This window comes from Vipera berus (genome assembly GCF_964194415.1).
Source record: "Vipera berus genome assembly, chromosome: 7".
Taxonomy (NCBI): domain Eukaryota; kingdom Metazoa; phylum Chordata; class Lepidosauria; order Squamata; family Viperidae; genus Vipera; species Vipera berus.
The window spans coordinates 69,196,925-69,214,264 of NC_138209.1; the positions used below are offsets into that span (position 1 = coordinate 69,196,925).

Consider the following 17,340-nt stretch of genomic DNA (forward strand, 5'->3'; position numbering starts at 1 on the left):
CCCTCACCCTTCTCTTCATTAAACTACACACACCCAATTCCAGCAACCGTTCCTTGTATGTTTTAGCCTCCAGTCCCCTAATCATCTTTGTTGCTCTTCTCTGTGTCTCAACATCTTTTTTACATCGTGACCAAAACTGGATGCAGTATTCCAAGTGTGGCCTTACCAAGGCATTGTAAAGTGGTATTAATACTTCACGTGACCTTGATTCTATCCCTCTGTTAATGCAGCCTAGCACTGTGTTGGCTTTTTTGGCAGCTGCAGCGCACTGCTGGCTCATATTTAAAGTGATTGTCCGTTAGGACTCCGAGATCCTTCTCACAGTTGCTACTATTGAGCAAGGTACCACCTAATGTAATGTTGCAGTTTTCTAACGTGTATAATAAAAGTTCTGTATCTGCGAGTGAACCAAACGGAGGTTTATTTCCGAATTGCCCTCGTATTCGCTTAAATTATTCTCTTTCAACGGTGTAAGAATATGTGCATGGCGCTGCAACGATACAGCTCCATTTAAAAAAAAAATTAAAAAAATCTTGCATAGCCTGATCGATAACCGTACTGTATACTTCCGATTTTTTTAACATCGGTCCGTTTGCCGAGCTATCCAGAGAAAGGAGTCAGAAAGTAGCTTTTTCTGCAACAGAGCTAGGTGCGCAATGATTATATTGTACGGGAAGGAAGATCAGCAGTCGCGGTTCTAGAAGGGAATGACAAGAATAAGGGCTGAGACCAAAAGGCGGAGCGTGAAAATGTGTCCTGTGAAGGGACAAGAAAAGCATGCAATCTGCCCACGTGTACCGGGTGCTGAACAGTCTGTTGACTCTATGGCACCAAGCTGTTATCACCAGCAAAAAAAAAAAAAAAGCACCAGGTAGTCATTAAAGGAGCCTCAGCTGGTACTTTTCCTCCCATGACTGTAGGCTTCACTGTCCCAAGTCAGCGGGAGCGTGCAGGTCATCTGACTATAATATCAGTGGAGTGGGCCTCAGGTTTTACACACTTTGCAACTCCACTAGATGCTGTCAGCTTTAAGGGGGGAAAGATTGAAGAGCCCGTGGAAGGGATGATCTACAAATAGTGACATACAGACGCAGAAGCAAATACCACTGCACGAGGCATGTTTGCACGGTAGGGAAGGCCATCAGACAGAAGAATGCTTTTAAAGTCTCAGGAAAATGACAATAAAAAAAGATTAAACTCCTGAAAAACAGTGGGGTTTTTCCCCCCCCTCTTTCAGGAATAGCACTTATACTGGAAAACAGTGAAAAACCAGATTATTACTCCAGGAAGGTCAGCCCCTCTTTAAAAAATCATCCACAAATTATACCTGTAAGCTTAACTGCAAGAATCTCACACTTGGGAAAGATAAAATAATAATAATAAAAGCAGTAAAAAAGAACATCTTTACAAGAGTTTATTTTAAAGCAATCTTTCCAGCTTGATACCCATCTTTTACAAACTGGATTCTTTTTCTTTCTTTTTTTTCCCCTTTTGGCTACAAAATGGACAAATATATAGCTCAGTGACAGCAATTGGCAAATCCAAATTCCTGCTGATAGACCAAAAATAAGTACAGCGTTAACTGAACTCACTATTTTCAAGAAACTAAGTCCATTCCAAGAAATGGGAAGATATTGCTTTAGACCAGCAAATAGCTTGATCTAATTTCTCTCCTAGACCAGGCACATAATATAAACATGGGAAATGGTTTGGACCGCAGGTTCCTTTGGATGGCTTCTGAATTTCTAGATCATGGTAAAAAACAACAACCCATCATAGGGACAAAAAGGAGAGTCTGGAACTCTCCCACTTGATCAAACTTATCTCAGCCTTCATATTGCAGTATTAGTTTGACTAGGAATAAAGCTTTAATTTGGGAAGAGGTTGCCTCATATTGCTGCAATGCCATACTTTATGTAAAACGTATTTAGCAGCATAACTTGGTGTCTGAGATACGATGGCTAGATCCTCTGTTTACATTAAGCCAACAATTTGTTAAATATTACATCTAACTGGGTTTGCATAACACCAAGTTAAAGACCAGAGCTTATGTACCAAATGGCTGAGTCCACACAGGGTACTAAAGCGAAATCATGGCACAGCTTAGAACAACGCATGGCAACTGAATCAATGTCAAATTATTGTTTTCAATAACTGACAAGCAGCATGACTTAAAATTAAAAACAACAGCAATCAATGAAATATTTGTCCATCAAAGGTACTGGAGTAAAAAGAAATGGGCGCAACCACTAAAAATATAAAATATTGAACAATACACATTATTTCCCTCTGAATGAAACCGGAACTCATTTTAATTGCAATTCTGTAATAGGAGATGCCTAGTTGTTACCCATGCTCTCCCATATTATCTTATTTGCTAAAAAAGAAAACAATGATCGCTTTTAAGAATATTTTAATCTGAAAATGCATCAAATGTTCAGTAAAATACAAAAACTGATCTGTAAATATCTAGATGGATTGTGTATTTTGAGACCGTTTCTGAATTAGCACGTTCTGTATCAAAGTATCCTGATTTTTCCACAAGTCCACACGTTCATTGTTTTGAGTAGATGACTTAATTGTTGGCAAAGCTCTTCCATTTCTGATTGTGGAACCATGTATTTGAGAAATAAAATCAAAGGGGGTTGTCAAGCAGTGTTTTTTTGGACATCTGCCAGTAAAATAACTCCGCAAAATTTCAGGAGCTGAACTTCAGGTTATCTGAGCCGGTAAAGTAAGCAAATGTACATTATTCATATCCCAAATATATAGATCATGTTATTGTCCAGCAGAGACTGTATCTACAAAACATATCAAACTAATTGTTACTATAAAAATTACAGCATCCCACCTTCAAGTGCTTGTTTGAATAAGTAGCTGTACATTATATACAGGAAGCCAAATTGCAGTCACTGGTTCTAATTCTTGTATTCCAAGGAAAAGGGGGAAAAAATACTCCTGCTAAAATCCAACACCTGGGCTTATAAATAGTGCAGAGAACGCGAATGCTAAGAAAACAATGCCTCCTATGATTGTCACTGTAAAAAGAAAAGAAAAAAAAGGGGGGGGAATGACAGAGTGGTTAGACCCTAATAAAAAGACAAAATTTCACAAGGCTTTTTTTTTTGTATTTATGAATTTACTTTCATGCTTCTACTTCTTACCGGCATCGAATCAATGAAGATACTCATCCTATATATTTGCAACATGGTCAGAGTCGAGAAGTTACAAATAGCAAGCTTAGTTAGCGTTTATATACTGTAAGAAATAACCCACATCAAATGACTTTTGGGCAATTCGGCAAAATTTGAACCACAAAAGACCTCATCTCTTTGGAGGAGTTTCAGAGGAAACATGTACTTTTTCCATTCATGTTTTTTTTAAATGTTTTAATTGCTTTTATAGTTTTAAAGTTTTGTCTTTTGTTATGATTCTGGTTATTTTTGCGTTTGTGTGTGTGTGTGTGTGTTTTAATCCTGTAAGCCACCCAGTCATGTGTGTGATATGGGTGGTTGTATAATTTCAACCAATTAATAAATGGGGGGGGGAAGACATTTTTGCCTGCTCTATACTCCTGCCAGGAAAGACTAAATAATAAAACATTTTCAGCAAATAAATTTGAAAAACTGATTTTGAACCAACTGGGAAATTAGACTATAGTATAGGACGTTTCGTGACCAATTATGGGTCTGTATTTGCTCAGGCCTGTTCACACTGAATGGCCAGTTTGATTAAAGACAATTCCCCGCCCCATCTAAGCAACTCCCATTCTAAATAACCAGCATGAACGTAAAAAGCATATAGCAAATGGACAGATTTGACCAATTTCACTTTTATTAAACCAATTATCCACTAAGTAAAAACAAAACAGTAAGACGTGGCTCGGTTTTAATGCATTGGCCACTTTGGGCATGCCTAAACCGAAGCATGTGAGCAGGTGTTTATGTCCCATGGATCAGAATTGCCAGTGATATTAATCTTTCCAGAGGAAAGAGGGAGGCTAAAAGTGTATCATTATAGATAGTCTGTCATGGTTCCGACAGATCAAAGAACATTCAGGCCTTGTTTTTCTTAAAAGTCTATAATAATGAGAACGAAGCATCGACACTCATGGATGGATGCCAGAATCTGAGTTCGCCTGAACACAATCGTATCATACACAAATCCCTCCCTTAACTGCACGTCATCAATCACGTTCTACAAGTAGTTTAACCTGCCACGTTTCACTTCCTATCTGTAGCGCGCCATACTGGGTTAGCCTTCATTTTAATCAGAGCACACAGTTTAAAAGAAGAAGGCTGTCTCTTGTACTGTCAGAGCAAAAACATCCAATGTTTGCAGCGTTGACATAGTCCTTGACTTGTCACAGTAACTGGGGCAGGAATTTCTATCAATTTAGTTTAAAATGCTTCCAGGCGGTCCCTTTGATTAATTTTATAAGTAAACTCATATCCAACGCTCCTTCCTCCCATTTCCCCCACAACGACAAGCCTGTGAGGCTAGTTAGGCTGAGTGTGACTGGCCCAAAGCCATCCAGATGACTTTCGTGCCCAAGGAGGGATCAGAGGTCACACTCTCCTGCTTTGAAGCCTGGCGCCTTCATCGCTAGACCAAACTGGCTTTTTAATCGCTTTGTCAATGCTGCTGAAGTCGAATGTTCTTGCTTGACAAGAGATGGAAGAAGCAGCTATTTCATATGTTAAACTGGTGTATTGCTTTAAGACCTAGGATTATGGCTGGGAGGAGGAAGATTGTACCTCAAGGCCCGTCGGAGGAAAAAAGAAGATAAGAACTTGGTGGGTTGTCTAACGGAAGAGAAACTGATTCTTCAAATTAATTGGAGAATGTGATTCACGACAAAAATAGAAAGGTGGAGACTTGTGTTTAATATATTGTGCAAGGGGGCGGAGATTTCAGATTCCAGCTTCCTTCGAGCAAGCATTTGCCGGTGTATTAGGCTAAATAAAGGACTTTTCAGGTAAACAATGCCTCAAGAGTCACTTGAAAAGCTCATACGTCGGGAAACTTGACACTCTTCTTGGTTAGAAAACATCTCATTTTCCCTTTTGCAACTTGAAGGCTTTCTTTTCCTGCCAAGAACTTACCAGTCCGAACTGAGATTTTTTGTGCTATCATTCTTCCTCCAATCACGGCTAAGCCAGTACACAAACTATGCCCAACTGTTCCACCCACTGCCACACCATAGGGGTTCTGTGAAAAAAAGCATTTGAAAAGCCACAGATTTTTCTTTTACTGCAGTTGCTTACAAAGGGTCCATTAATACTTTCAAAGGCCACAAACAGATAAAAACCACACAGAGAATGCCGTCAGCCACGTCCAGCCTGAGTTAATGGCCAGAGAGAATGCACCGGAGCGTCGTTCCTGGGATAACCGAAAGTACCACAACCACTTTTTAAAAAATGAGAAAACTAGAAACAAAAAATGCTACTCAGTTTTAAACGCTAACCTCAGCACCGGGAGGGAAACCATATTTCCCCCCCTTAATATGCCTTAACCAATTGGAGAGAATAAAAGTGCAATGAATTAAAAACGTGTGAACGTTCAACCAAAGAAACTCAACTAATTACACACCAAGACATGTACTTCCAGATCTTCAGAGGTTACTATGTAAATGGAATTACAGTTGCTCCTCGGCCCAATTCATCACCATGCCACTGTGCATGGGAACTTCCATGGAAGCAACAATTTGACATACGTAATATTAAATCAAAACAACATGGGTCTCTAAAGCAGGGCTTTTCAACCAGTGGTACGGGTACCACCCATGGTACGCGACCATCCTAGAAAAGTGGTAGCGGAGGAGGGGAATGAGCTGAACTGGTGGCAGCATTGCACAAGCCTGAGCGAGAGACGGCTGGAGCGGCAGGGCTGTCAGGGCTCAGCGGAAGCGCCAGGATCGGTGCTTCTTTGGGGCTGTCAGGGCTCAGCGGAAGCGCCAGGATCAGTACCAGGCTCCAGCTGGAGCTCGGCACTGATCCTGGCACTTCTGCTGAGCCCAGAAGAAGCACCGATCAGCTGGAATGTTGCAGCATCTCCAGGGTCTTGTGATTTACATTCAGATGCTTGGCAACTGATTCATATTTATGACAGTCACAGTGTTCAAGGGTCATGTGAAGTGACCAAAGCAACCACCCAGCAGATGGGGGATATAAAAACCAAACACACCCCAACCCCACTGCCAATCCTCAACAGAAATGCTCACAACAATGAAAATCTTGGACAGGAGGAAGAGCGCGGCCGGGTGGGCAGGCAGGTGTCTTGCTTGGCTGTGGCTTGGGGGGCACTTTTTTCAGTGCCATTGTAACTTCGAACAGTCACTAAGTGAATTGTTGTAAGTCGAGGACTACCTGTACTTCATCACTTTTTTCCTTTTTTTTTGGTCATCAAGTTTTTGACACCTTACCAGGCGACTGGTGGTACTCGGATGTTGCCATATCCTAAAAGTGGTACAATGGGTGAAAAGGTTGAAAAGCCCTGCTTTAAAGCAGTCTCGTGACTGCAGGTCCCATCACTTCTCTGCCCAGACATAAGCAAGTGAACATCCTTTCTCAGATACGCCAACTATATTGAGTGCATTGCATGGAGCATGCATTGTATCTATGCCTTTTAAAATGGACAGGTCCCGAGGGAAAATGATTTGTTATCCTGCTTCAGGCTCAAATATCAATCTATCTATAACTTAATTAGTCCCTGAGCATTTTGTTGTAACTTCTGATCATTTCTTATACAATTATCTCACCTCTCTTGCGGCCAGAACGATGGTGGTCAACTGAGAACGGTCACCCCATTCAGCTAGGAATGTTAAAGTGAATGCTTGCACAAAAAATGGAGAAATGAAATGCAGACACTTCTTCTGAGGTATTGCAGGGCCCGTACCCGCTTCCAGATCTCCAGGCCCATTTAAGAGTTTCATTCTCTGGAACTAGGAAAAAGAAGCAGCTGTTAGAAAACTTGGGGAACTAGAGTCAGATCCAAAGACTGAACACCAGCGATGTACGGCAGTGATCAGACTTAACATGTAAATCTGCAAAATGTACCAATCTAAATTGGTACAAACTACCAATTAAATAATTAATACTTCCATCGCAAAGAGTGATTAACGCAGGAATCAGACAGTTGCTGCAACTAATCTAGGTTTGCAACTGTGGCTGCATCCTGAGGTTTTTGCGGGCTACAAAGATTTCTCCCTTTGTAATCAATCCTTGGTTGGAAACAGAATATTCAAAGATTACAAAGGAAGGGGTAATCTGATTTTAAAATGGAATGGCAATTCTGGTCTACCATTCTGATTTCAGAAATAAATCACAAATGGAAACAATTCTGACACTGAACTGCTACAACATTATAGTAATAATATATCATATCGAATCTTATGGTAACAGATTGGCACATATCGACAATAAAAAAATACTAACAAAAATGTCCATAAATGGGTGTCTTAATAAGTCTGATCCACTGCTAATTTTGGACATCCATCCAGGTAATCCTATGAGGAAAAATATGTGGGTCTCCTGAAGTTACCTAACCACAGGATCCAATAACTCCTGGCACTAGTTTAGATACCTAGGGGTGCTTGGAGTTGTAACTCAGTGGTATCTGGTAATTCATTTCCCATCCTTGATTTAGTGATCCTATGCAGCAATTTGGATTCAAGGGAGAAAAAGGGATTCCAAATGTGCAAGGAAACCAGAATTTCATATGTTGGTAGGGATTTGTTTCATTTGTTGGTAGGGATTTTTTTTTTCTGGACCAACATGGCACAATGCACATTTGATTTTAAGGAGGTAGTAGTGAATTGGTGCCCTTTGACTTATCTTTCCTTTTTCAATCTGGCTCTTTGCACGGCCTTAATATCATTAAGTATTAAACAGGTCCTTGTTAAGAATATCATTTTAGAAGCACTAACCAAATAACAACCTAACCAAGCATGCTGCTTGGGAATTCTGGGAGTTGAAGTCCAGGAATCTTAAAATCGCCAAAGTTGGGAAAGATTGCTATAAACTTTAACTTACTTCTTCATCTTTCTTTTTGAGTTCTGCTTGAACTTCCTCTAATTCTTCCTGACCTTCATCTGCGCTCATTTTCAAGCCTTCTCGAAGCATTCGGATGCCAAAAATTGCAAAGAGCGCTGTTGACACATAGTAGGTATATATTCTGGGAATTACTGTGGTAGCATAACCAAATAAAACTAAAAACAGAAAAGCAAATAGTTTAGGTTTTCCATGAAGCAGACTTGGTTTATTTCTACTGTCTAAGCAATGTTTTAAATTCAGGAAGTCCTTATATATTAATTAATCCCTTGGAATTAATGTACATTACTATATTGTTACATACAATATTATGTCCCAAATAATGCAGTAATATAACATTAATATACAATATTATTTCCCACATTTCTACCTAGCTGAAATCCAGATAATTTTTTCCAAGAAAAAAAATCACTTTATAAAAATTAAGACAAAATTACAAGAATTTTGGCTCTTTATAATAGTCAAAATATTCCTACATGATATTTTGCAGTAATCCCAATTTACAATAACTCTATGAATAGGCCATAGGGAGGGTAGGTTTTTTATTGCATAAATTTTTTAGATTGCTCAAATGATACAGACTTTACGTGACGTACAAGTAAAAAGAAGACAATTAAAGCAAATCTAAAAAAAACCCCAAAAGCCACATAGCTATTCAAAGCCTTCAAGATTTTATCGCTAAAAAAGTGTGGGCTCCAGTGATTTTCTATTGTCAGAAGGGGCTCCCCTAAAGAAATGCAAAATATTTCAAATTCAAAACAAAAGTGTTCCAACGCTTCCGATCAAGTCAGAATGGCGCTGGGCCACTTCTGATAAAATTAAACAACCTAGTTTAAACCGGACGTTTTCACAACTGAAATGTTTCACATATCCCTATTCTCTCCCACATACATTACATTATACCAACGTTTTCAGACCAGGAAATAGAAGACAAAGCACTAACCAGATAGACACGTCATCAGCCCTAAGGCCAGCATTGCACCAGCCAACACTGTTAAGCGATTGTAACGCATTGCCATAATAGCAGCAATGAAGAAAGTTTTATCGCCCAGTTCTGAAACGATGATGACAGAAATTGCAGCCACAAATGCATGGATAAATCCTAGGTTAGTTTTATCTGAAGAATCTTCGCTAACAGAATGGACGGGAACAAGAAGGGTAGGTCCTTTCTGAAAAGAAAAATAACATGTTCTTCATTCCAAGTTTCAGTTCTAAGGAAATCAGTTCCTTATCACGCCAACACATAAGAAAAATGCAATCCATTGGAGAGCGTCTAAAAGGGCCCTACAAATTCTTTACTTACCAGGTGTAAGCCAAGAGGTTTAAGTGCCCAAATATAAAACTGGTTCCCCCAGTTCAGCTTATATGGGGATGGACTCATCTGAGAATATATACAATACTTCCTTAAAGCACCCGTATTTTCTGTATACACTCATTTATACGTACATCCGTGGATCAGCAGAATGTCAAAATACCATATGGGAAAGCTTTTATTTGATTTTGTGTTATTTTATTTTTTATGTTATGTTATTTATTGGTTTTATATGCCACCCATCTCATCTGGAGACAACTTTGGCCAGCTGATAAAACATTAAAACCAAAAACACTAAAAAGACAAGACTGTGATAATCACAGTTAAAATTTAGATTTAAAAAATTATAATTTCTTTATTAAACCATTAAAAGGGGGGAGAAAGTACGAAGACCACAGGGGGGAGATAGGGTCGTCTCTTAATCTTCTAACCACATCAGAATGATACACACACACACAAACACACACACACACACAACCATTGGCACCTTAGGCCTGCTGGCAAAGTCTGGTCTTCAGGCCCTTAAGGACAGTCAGGGGGGTCAATGCGGATCCCACCTCAGAGGGTATGGTCCAAAGGGCAGGGGCCATGGCAGAGAAGATTCTTCTCCTGGAGCCTGTCTGCCAGAATTTCTCAGCTGAACGGGTTCTCAGCATGCCTGCTCTACCAGAACAGGTGGGATCGGCCAATCCCGATGAGGTGTGACAGTTCCTCCAGTAGACTGGACCAGCCCATACGGGGCTCTGGAAGTAATAACCAACACCTCAAATTCCACCCAGAAGCGAAACAGCAGCCAATATGGCTCACGGAGCAGCAGCGAAATATGCGGAGCCCAAAGACCGCCCAGATTGCTACTTTCTGCACCAAATGTAGCTTCCGAATGCACGTTAGGGGCAGCCCCCAGGTAAAGTACATATCCACAGGTGGCACGTTTTTCTCATGGTGCTTTTGTTAAAAATTTGAGGGTCACTTTATCCGTGGATGCGCTCATGCGCAAGTATATACGGTATCTGAGTAATGGCTACCTTTAAATTTAGAAAGTTTTATTATAAGCCTCAAGTTGGTATCATCAACTCTTAGAAACCACAAACTTAAGAGTACTTCTTACAATGTTGTTTTGTGTTTTAAGACTTCTCTAAGCACAAACCTGTGTGCTGCTCGAAGTCGCGGAGAGTGTCAGGCAAGCAAGCATACAAATTTAACATAATATAAAATGATCATCTCATGATCACATATTCTCCTGCGTATTTAACACAAACTGTTTCATCGAGGTTTTTATTTATCCCTGCTGAAACAAAAATATGCAAATGATTTGAACTTTAGATGTTGACTCATTGGCATTCTATTTTTCATTTTATTGTTATGGCACTTTGCCCATAGCTGTCATTTATCTGCATTTCTTCAACGATAAATTATAGTCACTCCAACAATTTTCTACTTATCTTTAATTCATCATATTAACTATACCTTATTAAGATGGTATATTCGAAGGAATTAACTATATGTAGTCTTGACAAAAAAAATACATAAAGCAAATACAATAGTTGTTTTCAGGTTCTTGAGTCTATGTCACACAGAATTTCTTCAAACTATATTGTCTCAAAATACAGGACTTAATCAAGAAACAAAATTCCTAGCAGTAAGAGTAGTTCATCAGTGGAACTATATGCCAAGATTGACTTTAATTTCAGTACTATACTGATCAGGACTTATATGCCTTAAATGGCCATTTCTAGCTGTTATAATATTATGATCACCTGTCCTAGACAATACTTGATTTGTGACAATACAATATTAACATCCATAACAAGCAACATTATTTTTTACAAATGCATAAAAGATCAAATATAAAATTTCACAAATGAATATAAGAAAGACAGTAAAGGTTTCAAAAAAGCAGTTTGATAAAATGAACTTGTTTAAATAAAGAGAACTAAGCAAGTGGCGTTCGATGTATCTCCTTAAAGAAGCTTCACAGTCAAATCTGAGAATTTTAATTTTAATTTTAATTTTAACTGGGGTTTTATTTGTTCAGGGACGGATATAATTTTTTTAACTGTTTTTAACTTTTGTATTTTTTGTTTTAATCACCCTGTAAACTGCCCTGAGTCCTTCGGGAAAGGGCGGTATATAAATATAATAAATAAATAAAATAAAATCCCCCAATCAAAAACACATTTTCCCAGACACTGCTTCAAAAAGAGCAATGGCAGACTGGACCAATGAATGAATAGAATGATCTTTGGATTTCAAGCCAAATACTCTTCCCAGATACCTGGAATTCTAATGCAAAATCGTTTCTAAACTGTCACCAGAACTGAGTTCAATATACTACTATTTTTCTATCTGCTGACCTTCTAATTACGAATTATTTTATCATTTCATTGCTTAAAGGTAGTGTATACAGATAGTCCTTGACTTATGACCACGATTGAGCCCAAAATTTCCACTGCTAAGCAAGACAGTTGTTAAGTGAGTTTTGGCCACAACCTTTCTTGCCACAGCTATTACGTACATCAATGCAGTTGTTGCGTTACTAACAAGGTTGTTAAGTGAATTTGTCTTCCCCATTGACTTTGTTTCTCAGAAGATCGCAAAAAATGATGACATGACCCCAGGACACTGAAACCGTCATAAATACATGCCATTTGACAAGTGTCCGAATTTTGATCACGTGACCATGGGGATGCTGCAAGGGTACTGTGGAAAATGGTCGTAAGTCACTTTTTTCAGTGCCACTTTAATTTTGAACGTTCACTAAACAAATGGTCGTAAGCTGAGGGCTACCTGAATGTTCTTTTTGAGCATATCTGCTAAAGACATATCCTAACACAGAGATTACAATTCTATTGTATTTTTAGAATATTATTCTAGAAAACACCAGTTTCTAGAATACTATTCTAGAAATAAATTCTAAGAAAAGTAAAGTAGCTGCAAGTTCTACTTTTAATAAGTGAAATAGGTTTTTGCAGTTGTACAATCTAAGTCAGACATGTCAAACTCGTGACGTCACGTGACGTCGCGCAACGTATCGGGACGGCTTTGCCATTCCGGCAATGGGGTGGACGTGGCTTCCGGATGTTGCATCCAGCCCGCGGTCCGGCAGTTTGACACCCCTGATCTAAGTGTTTTTCTTTTATTAAAAACATAGTTATATTGTGCTAGATCACAAAGAAAGCTAGTTCTTGTTTGTCTCAAATCTTTCCAACCAGGTGCTGTAGCAATTCAGGAATAAAGGCTGATTTTATCACACAAATATATCCAACATGTTTCACCTTGTCTGCTCTTTGTCAACAAACAGTAAAGGTGAAGAACTGGAGTATCATGAAATACTAGCTTGTGGATGAAAGTGCATGAAACTTCAAATCACATTTTATTTTTGAAGACAAAAATTATCCTGGGACTAAAAAATCAGTATTTTTTTTTGGTCCATTATAGGGCAAAACTTTTCCAACCAAGATATCTCAAATGGGCGAATTTACAGAATGTGTCTGGGACCCTTGACTCCCATGGAACCGAAATTTGGCAAGTTTTATAGACCAGTTTATAAGGTAACAATTATCATAAAGTATTTTATGACAAAACAAAATGTAATAAAATATTTCCTATGGTCAACTCTTGATGTCTGTGCTGTACAATTCTACTTGGCTACTTTTAAGGTGGATGCATCTCTGAACATGTCCCCCAATTTTTAAGAACTTTTCAATTACATTACAAGCTCTGCCATTGTTGAAGGCATCTGGTAAGGAAATACCTCTGAAATGATAAGCCAAGGAGTCATAGGTTATCTAGTCAATATTAAAATTAAAATTTGTTATTTGTTTAAGTAATAGTAAATCTCAACTTATAATTTATAGCAAGGATATATGAGGGTAGTCACTTTTTTATAGTTTAGAACTTCTCATAATATCTCTGACTAAAGAATGCAAGAATGAACAGAAAGGTTTTCTATCTGACTATGAATACAAAATTGGGTTCTAAGAAGTGCTGAACAATTAACACTATGTAGGCATTATGACAAGATGCTTAATTCAGCACAATTGAAAGAATTAGAAAATTGATACATAACAGTATATTTATAGCCTGTTTAGCAAAACAATTAGATATACGGGAGTTGAAGTCCACAAGTCATAAAAGGGACATGTTTGAAGAGCCCTGGGTTACACTAACGGGCTGGCATATTCATAAAATGACAAATTATTGTTATTTCACACTCAGAAACTTATCATGCAGGTTCAAGACTTTCTAACCCTAACTTGGAAAAAAAACACATTCTGTTGCAACACGATTTGAACTGTCATTATCAAATTGCAACAATCAAATCAAATCACCAAAATGTAGTTACTTTTCAAGACCTTGAAAAGATCTTGCTGAAAGGTCACTATGATCTCTAACATGTGAGCTAACCTGACTGTGCAATCTGCCAACATCACTATTTCCAAATCAACCTAATTAAAGTAATAACGGCAAGTTACATAGTAGATTGTGTAACTGTAACCTAGCGGGACTGTATCACGTTCTTCCAATAGAAAAGGTGTAAAAAAATTTTTTTTAAGGAGTTGTTTTAGGAAGACGTGAACCATAAATTACTAATACTACTGTTGTCTGCAGCTCTCCAATAGCACATTGATCAGATGAGTATGACAGGAAAGTATTACAGAGGGTGGTGAGCACAGCACAAGACATTGTAGGCTGTTCCCTGACACCACTGGATGACCTCGCCAGGGCCCGCTGCCTTGGAAGAGTGAGGAAGATTCTCAGGGATGACTCACACCCTGGACGGTATCTCTTTACTCTCCTACCATCCGGTAGGAGATATAGGAATATAGCCAGCCGTACCAACAGGCTGAAAAATAGCTTTTATCCGTGGGCTGTTAGGCTTTTAAATGGGACATAATCTTATGCAGAATTGACTTGGGAGGCCGGTGTGTGGTGTAGTTGGTTCACATGGTGTGGTAGGATGGAGGGTTTGTTGTCACTGTGTGTTGGGGGGAGAGAGCACGGGGGGAGGCTCAGCTAGTCTCAATGTACACATGTTGTAGTTTGACAATAAAGGTTTATTATTACTAAAATAAAGGTTTATTATTACTAAAACGAGCTAAGCATGTAGCGAGCTTACAGCTCAGGAAAGCTGAGGCTTTTTAATAAAATGCTGTTGGTTGGATACACTACCAGATTTCTGATTTTTCTCCCCTTTCCGAGATCCAACAGGACTCTCTTCTTTGCAGTGTCTACGATTTCTACGAGGTGAGACTTTTAAGTAAATGAAATGTGGCCATTACAGTTAGTCGACTTGTGACAACTGAGCCCAAAATTTCCGTTGCTAAGCGAAACATTTGTTAAGTGAGCTTCGCCCCCTTTAACAACCTTTCTTGCCACAGCTGTTTAATCGTCACGATTGTTCAAGTGACTAAAACGAGCCCGTCTTCCTCATTAACTTTGCTGTTCAGAAGGTCGCAAAAGGGGATCAATGATCCTGGGCCGCTGCAACCGTCATAAATGTGAGTCAGTTGCCAAGCACCCGAATTTTGATCAGGCGACCATGGGGATGCTGCGACGGTTGCGTGAAAAACAATCACGTCATTTTCAGGGATGCTGTAACTTGGAACGGTCAGTAAAGAAACTAAACTGTTGTAAGTCCAGGACTACCTGTGCAACCAAAGGGAAAACAGAACTCGGCAGAGTAAACTTGTGGAGCGGGAAAAAAGTGTGTTCAGGTAGCCCTTGACTTACCATAGGACCATTTTTCACACGTACGAGCATCGCAGCATCCCCACGGTCATGTGATTTACATTCAGATGCTTGACAGCTGGTTAACATATTTATAAAGGTTGCAGTGTCCCGGGGTTATGTTGATCCCCTCTTGTGACCTTCTGACAAGCAGTCAGTGGGGAGAGCAGGTTCACACTTAACCACCCTGTCACCCATTTAACAACTGCAGGGATTCACTTAACAAATCTGGCGAGAAATGCTCAAAAGCACCAAAATGTTGGCATTTGATAAAGCAGTGGCTAGAAGAGACACTAATGCAGAATATCGAGTTAAAGCCAGAACTCTTTCTGTTGGGCATTACCGAGGACAAATACAATAAAGGATTCCCTATACCTATTGTTACACATGCTAACAGCCGCAAGATTAGTCTTTGCACAGAGATGGAAAGATAAGGAGACACCTTCAGAAGAAGAGGGAATAAATCAAATTTTATCCTGTGCTGAAATGGACAGGTTAATGTTAGACTCAAGGATAAGAGTGAAACAATTATGAAATCTGGAATAAATTGTCTAACGGAGATGGAAAGATAAGGAGACACCCTCAGAAGAAGAGGGAATAAATCAAATTTTATCCTGTGCTGAAATGGACAGGTTAACGTTAGAACTCCAGGATAAGAGTGAAACCATTATGAAATCTGGAATAAATTGTCTAATGGAGATGGAAAGATAAGGAGACACCCTCAGAAGAAGAGGGAATAAATGAAATTTCATCCTGTGCTGAAATGGCCAGGTTGACGTTTAGAACTCAAACAGATTTATTATGAAATCTGGAATAAATTGTATAATTGGTTGGGGGGGAAAAAAAACCCCAAATATATGGAAAAACTTTCGGGTTTAGCAAAAACATATGAAGAAAGATAGGGGTCAAAGGGAAAATCTTAACAAGTGAAAAATTAAGAATATAGATGATGGGACCTACCAGAAAGAATATCGAAAAAAGAGAAAACGTATTTGTTTGAATATGGGGATCGTGAATGATAGGAACCAACCGTTAATGATTTCTCTTTATTTCGCCAGGACCTGAAAACTTGGCTCTTCATCTGTTTGGTCCAGACTGTGGGGTTGTTAATTTAACTGGGTTTTAGATTTACTCTTGGGGCTTGAATTTAATTTAATTGTTTTATTTGTTTTTAATTTTTTGTATTCATGGTTTTAACTGCCCTGTAAACCGCCCTGAGTCTTACGGGAATAGGGCGGTATACAAATCCAATAAAATAAAATAAAATAAATAAATAAACGTAAACCTAGCAAACGCACTGTTAACCCAATTATTACGTGACTGACGTTTTTTTAAAAAAAAATCAATAAAGCAAAAAAAATAATAATAATAACGTCTCGCTTAGGCACATAAATTTAAATTTCTCCCGCTCTCCGCCCGCCCTCCCTCAGCTCACCTCAGCCCGGGGCAGCTCCGGCCCTTGCAGCCCGGGCTGCTGGTGAGGCGGCGGCGGCCTCTGCTGCTCCTGGTGAGGTGGGAAGTCTCGCTCGCCGCCGACTTCTTGCTCGGGGGCAGCCAAGGCCGCGGCCAGCAATAGCCAGAGCAGCGGCCAGAGCCACGGGACCGCCGCCATTCCCCTCCCTCAGCCCGGCCGTTTTCCCTCACGAGCGGCCGCCCCGGGCGGAAGTGAGTGGCCGCTGCCCCGCCGCCATGGCCGCTTCCTCCGGGCCGATCGTGCAACCAAACCCAGCCTCTCGTCTCCTCCTTCCGTCCGTGCCAAGCACGAAGCTTTCGGCGACGTCCCGCCCTCACCCCCCGATCCCCTTGACTTGATTGGTTAATTCCCCGCTCGCTCTAGGATTCGCGTCGGAGACTAAATCAAGCCATCATGTTCGGTTGCCCCGTCTTCGAAGAGGAAGGAACTGAACTAAGGAGGCCTGCGGAGGGGGTGAGCGAGCCAGGAAATCACGTGATGCTGTTCTGGCAGGACGAAGCCCCTCCCACTTGTAGTTTTTCTTGGCAAGGAAGAGAGAAAAAAGGGGAACGTTGTGGGATTTGCAATAATCCGGGCAAGGCAACTGATGCCCAAAATTATAGTCCTTTTGTGACCTTCTGACGAGCAAAGTAAACGGGGAAGCCAAATTCATTTTAACAGCTGTGTGACTAACTGAATAGCTGCAGTGATTTTATTATTATTATTATTATAGGGCTCTGTTCTGGGCCCAGTGCTCTTCAATATCTTCATTAATGATTTGGATGAGGGGTTAG

The 17,340-nt window shown here is 39.8% G+C and overlaps 1 protein-coding gene across 3 annotated transcripts; it reads right to left on the reverse strand.

Moving 5' to 3' along the window:
* Positions 1-2,396: 2,396 nt before the first annotated feature.
* On the reverse strand, positions 2,397-16,832 carry TMEM165 (transmembrane protein 165). 3 transcript variants are annotated; one of them, XM_081332997.1, is made up of 6 exons: positions 16,529-16,832; positions 8,995-9,220; positions 8,034-8,209; positions 6,761-6,943; positions 5,106-5,211; positions 2,397-3,038 (listed from the first exon to the last, which is right to left on the reverse strand). In XM_081332997.1, exons 1-6 carry the CDS (start codon positions 16,703-16,705, stop codon positions 2,962-2,964), a joined length of 945 nt encoding a protein of 314 aa, XP_081189123.1. In that variant the 5' UTR covers positions 16,706-16,832; the 3' UTR covers positions 2,397-2,961. The 3 variants fall into 3 exon arrangements, with proteins under 3 accessions (XP_081189123.1, XP_081189124.1, XP_081189125.1); XM_081332998.1 differs by lacking the exon at positions 16,529-16,832 and adding an exon at positions 9,921-10,053; XM_081332999.1 differs by lacking the exon at positions 5,106-5,211 and having other exon boundaries at positions 16,529-16,831.
* Between the last annotated feature and the right edge of the window lie 508 nt (positions 16,833-17,340).

Coding starts and splice junctions, on each gene's coding strand:
- TMEM165 (XM_081332997.1), bottom strand. CDS start 16,705: ATGGCGGCGGTCCCGTGGCTCTGGCCGCTGCTCTGGCTATTGCTGGCC. Junction 8,210..8,994: donor GCTGATGACGTGTCTATCTG/GTTAGTGCTTTG, acceptor TTCTGTTTTTAG/TTTTATTTGGTTATGCTACC. Junction 3,039..5,105: donor AAAAATCTCAGTTCGGACTG/GTAAGTTCTTGG, acceptor TTCTTTTTACAG/TGACAATCATAGGAGGCATT.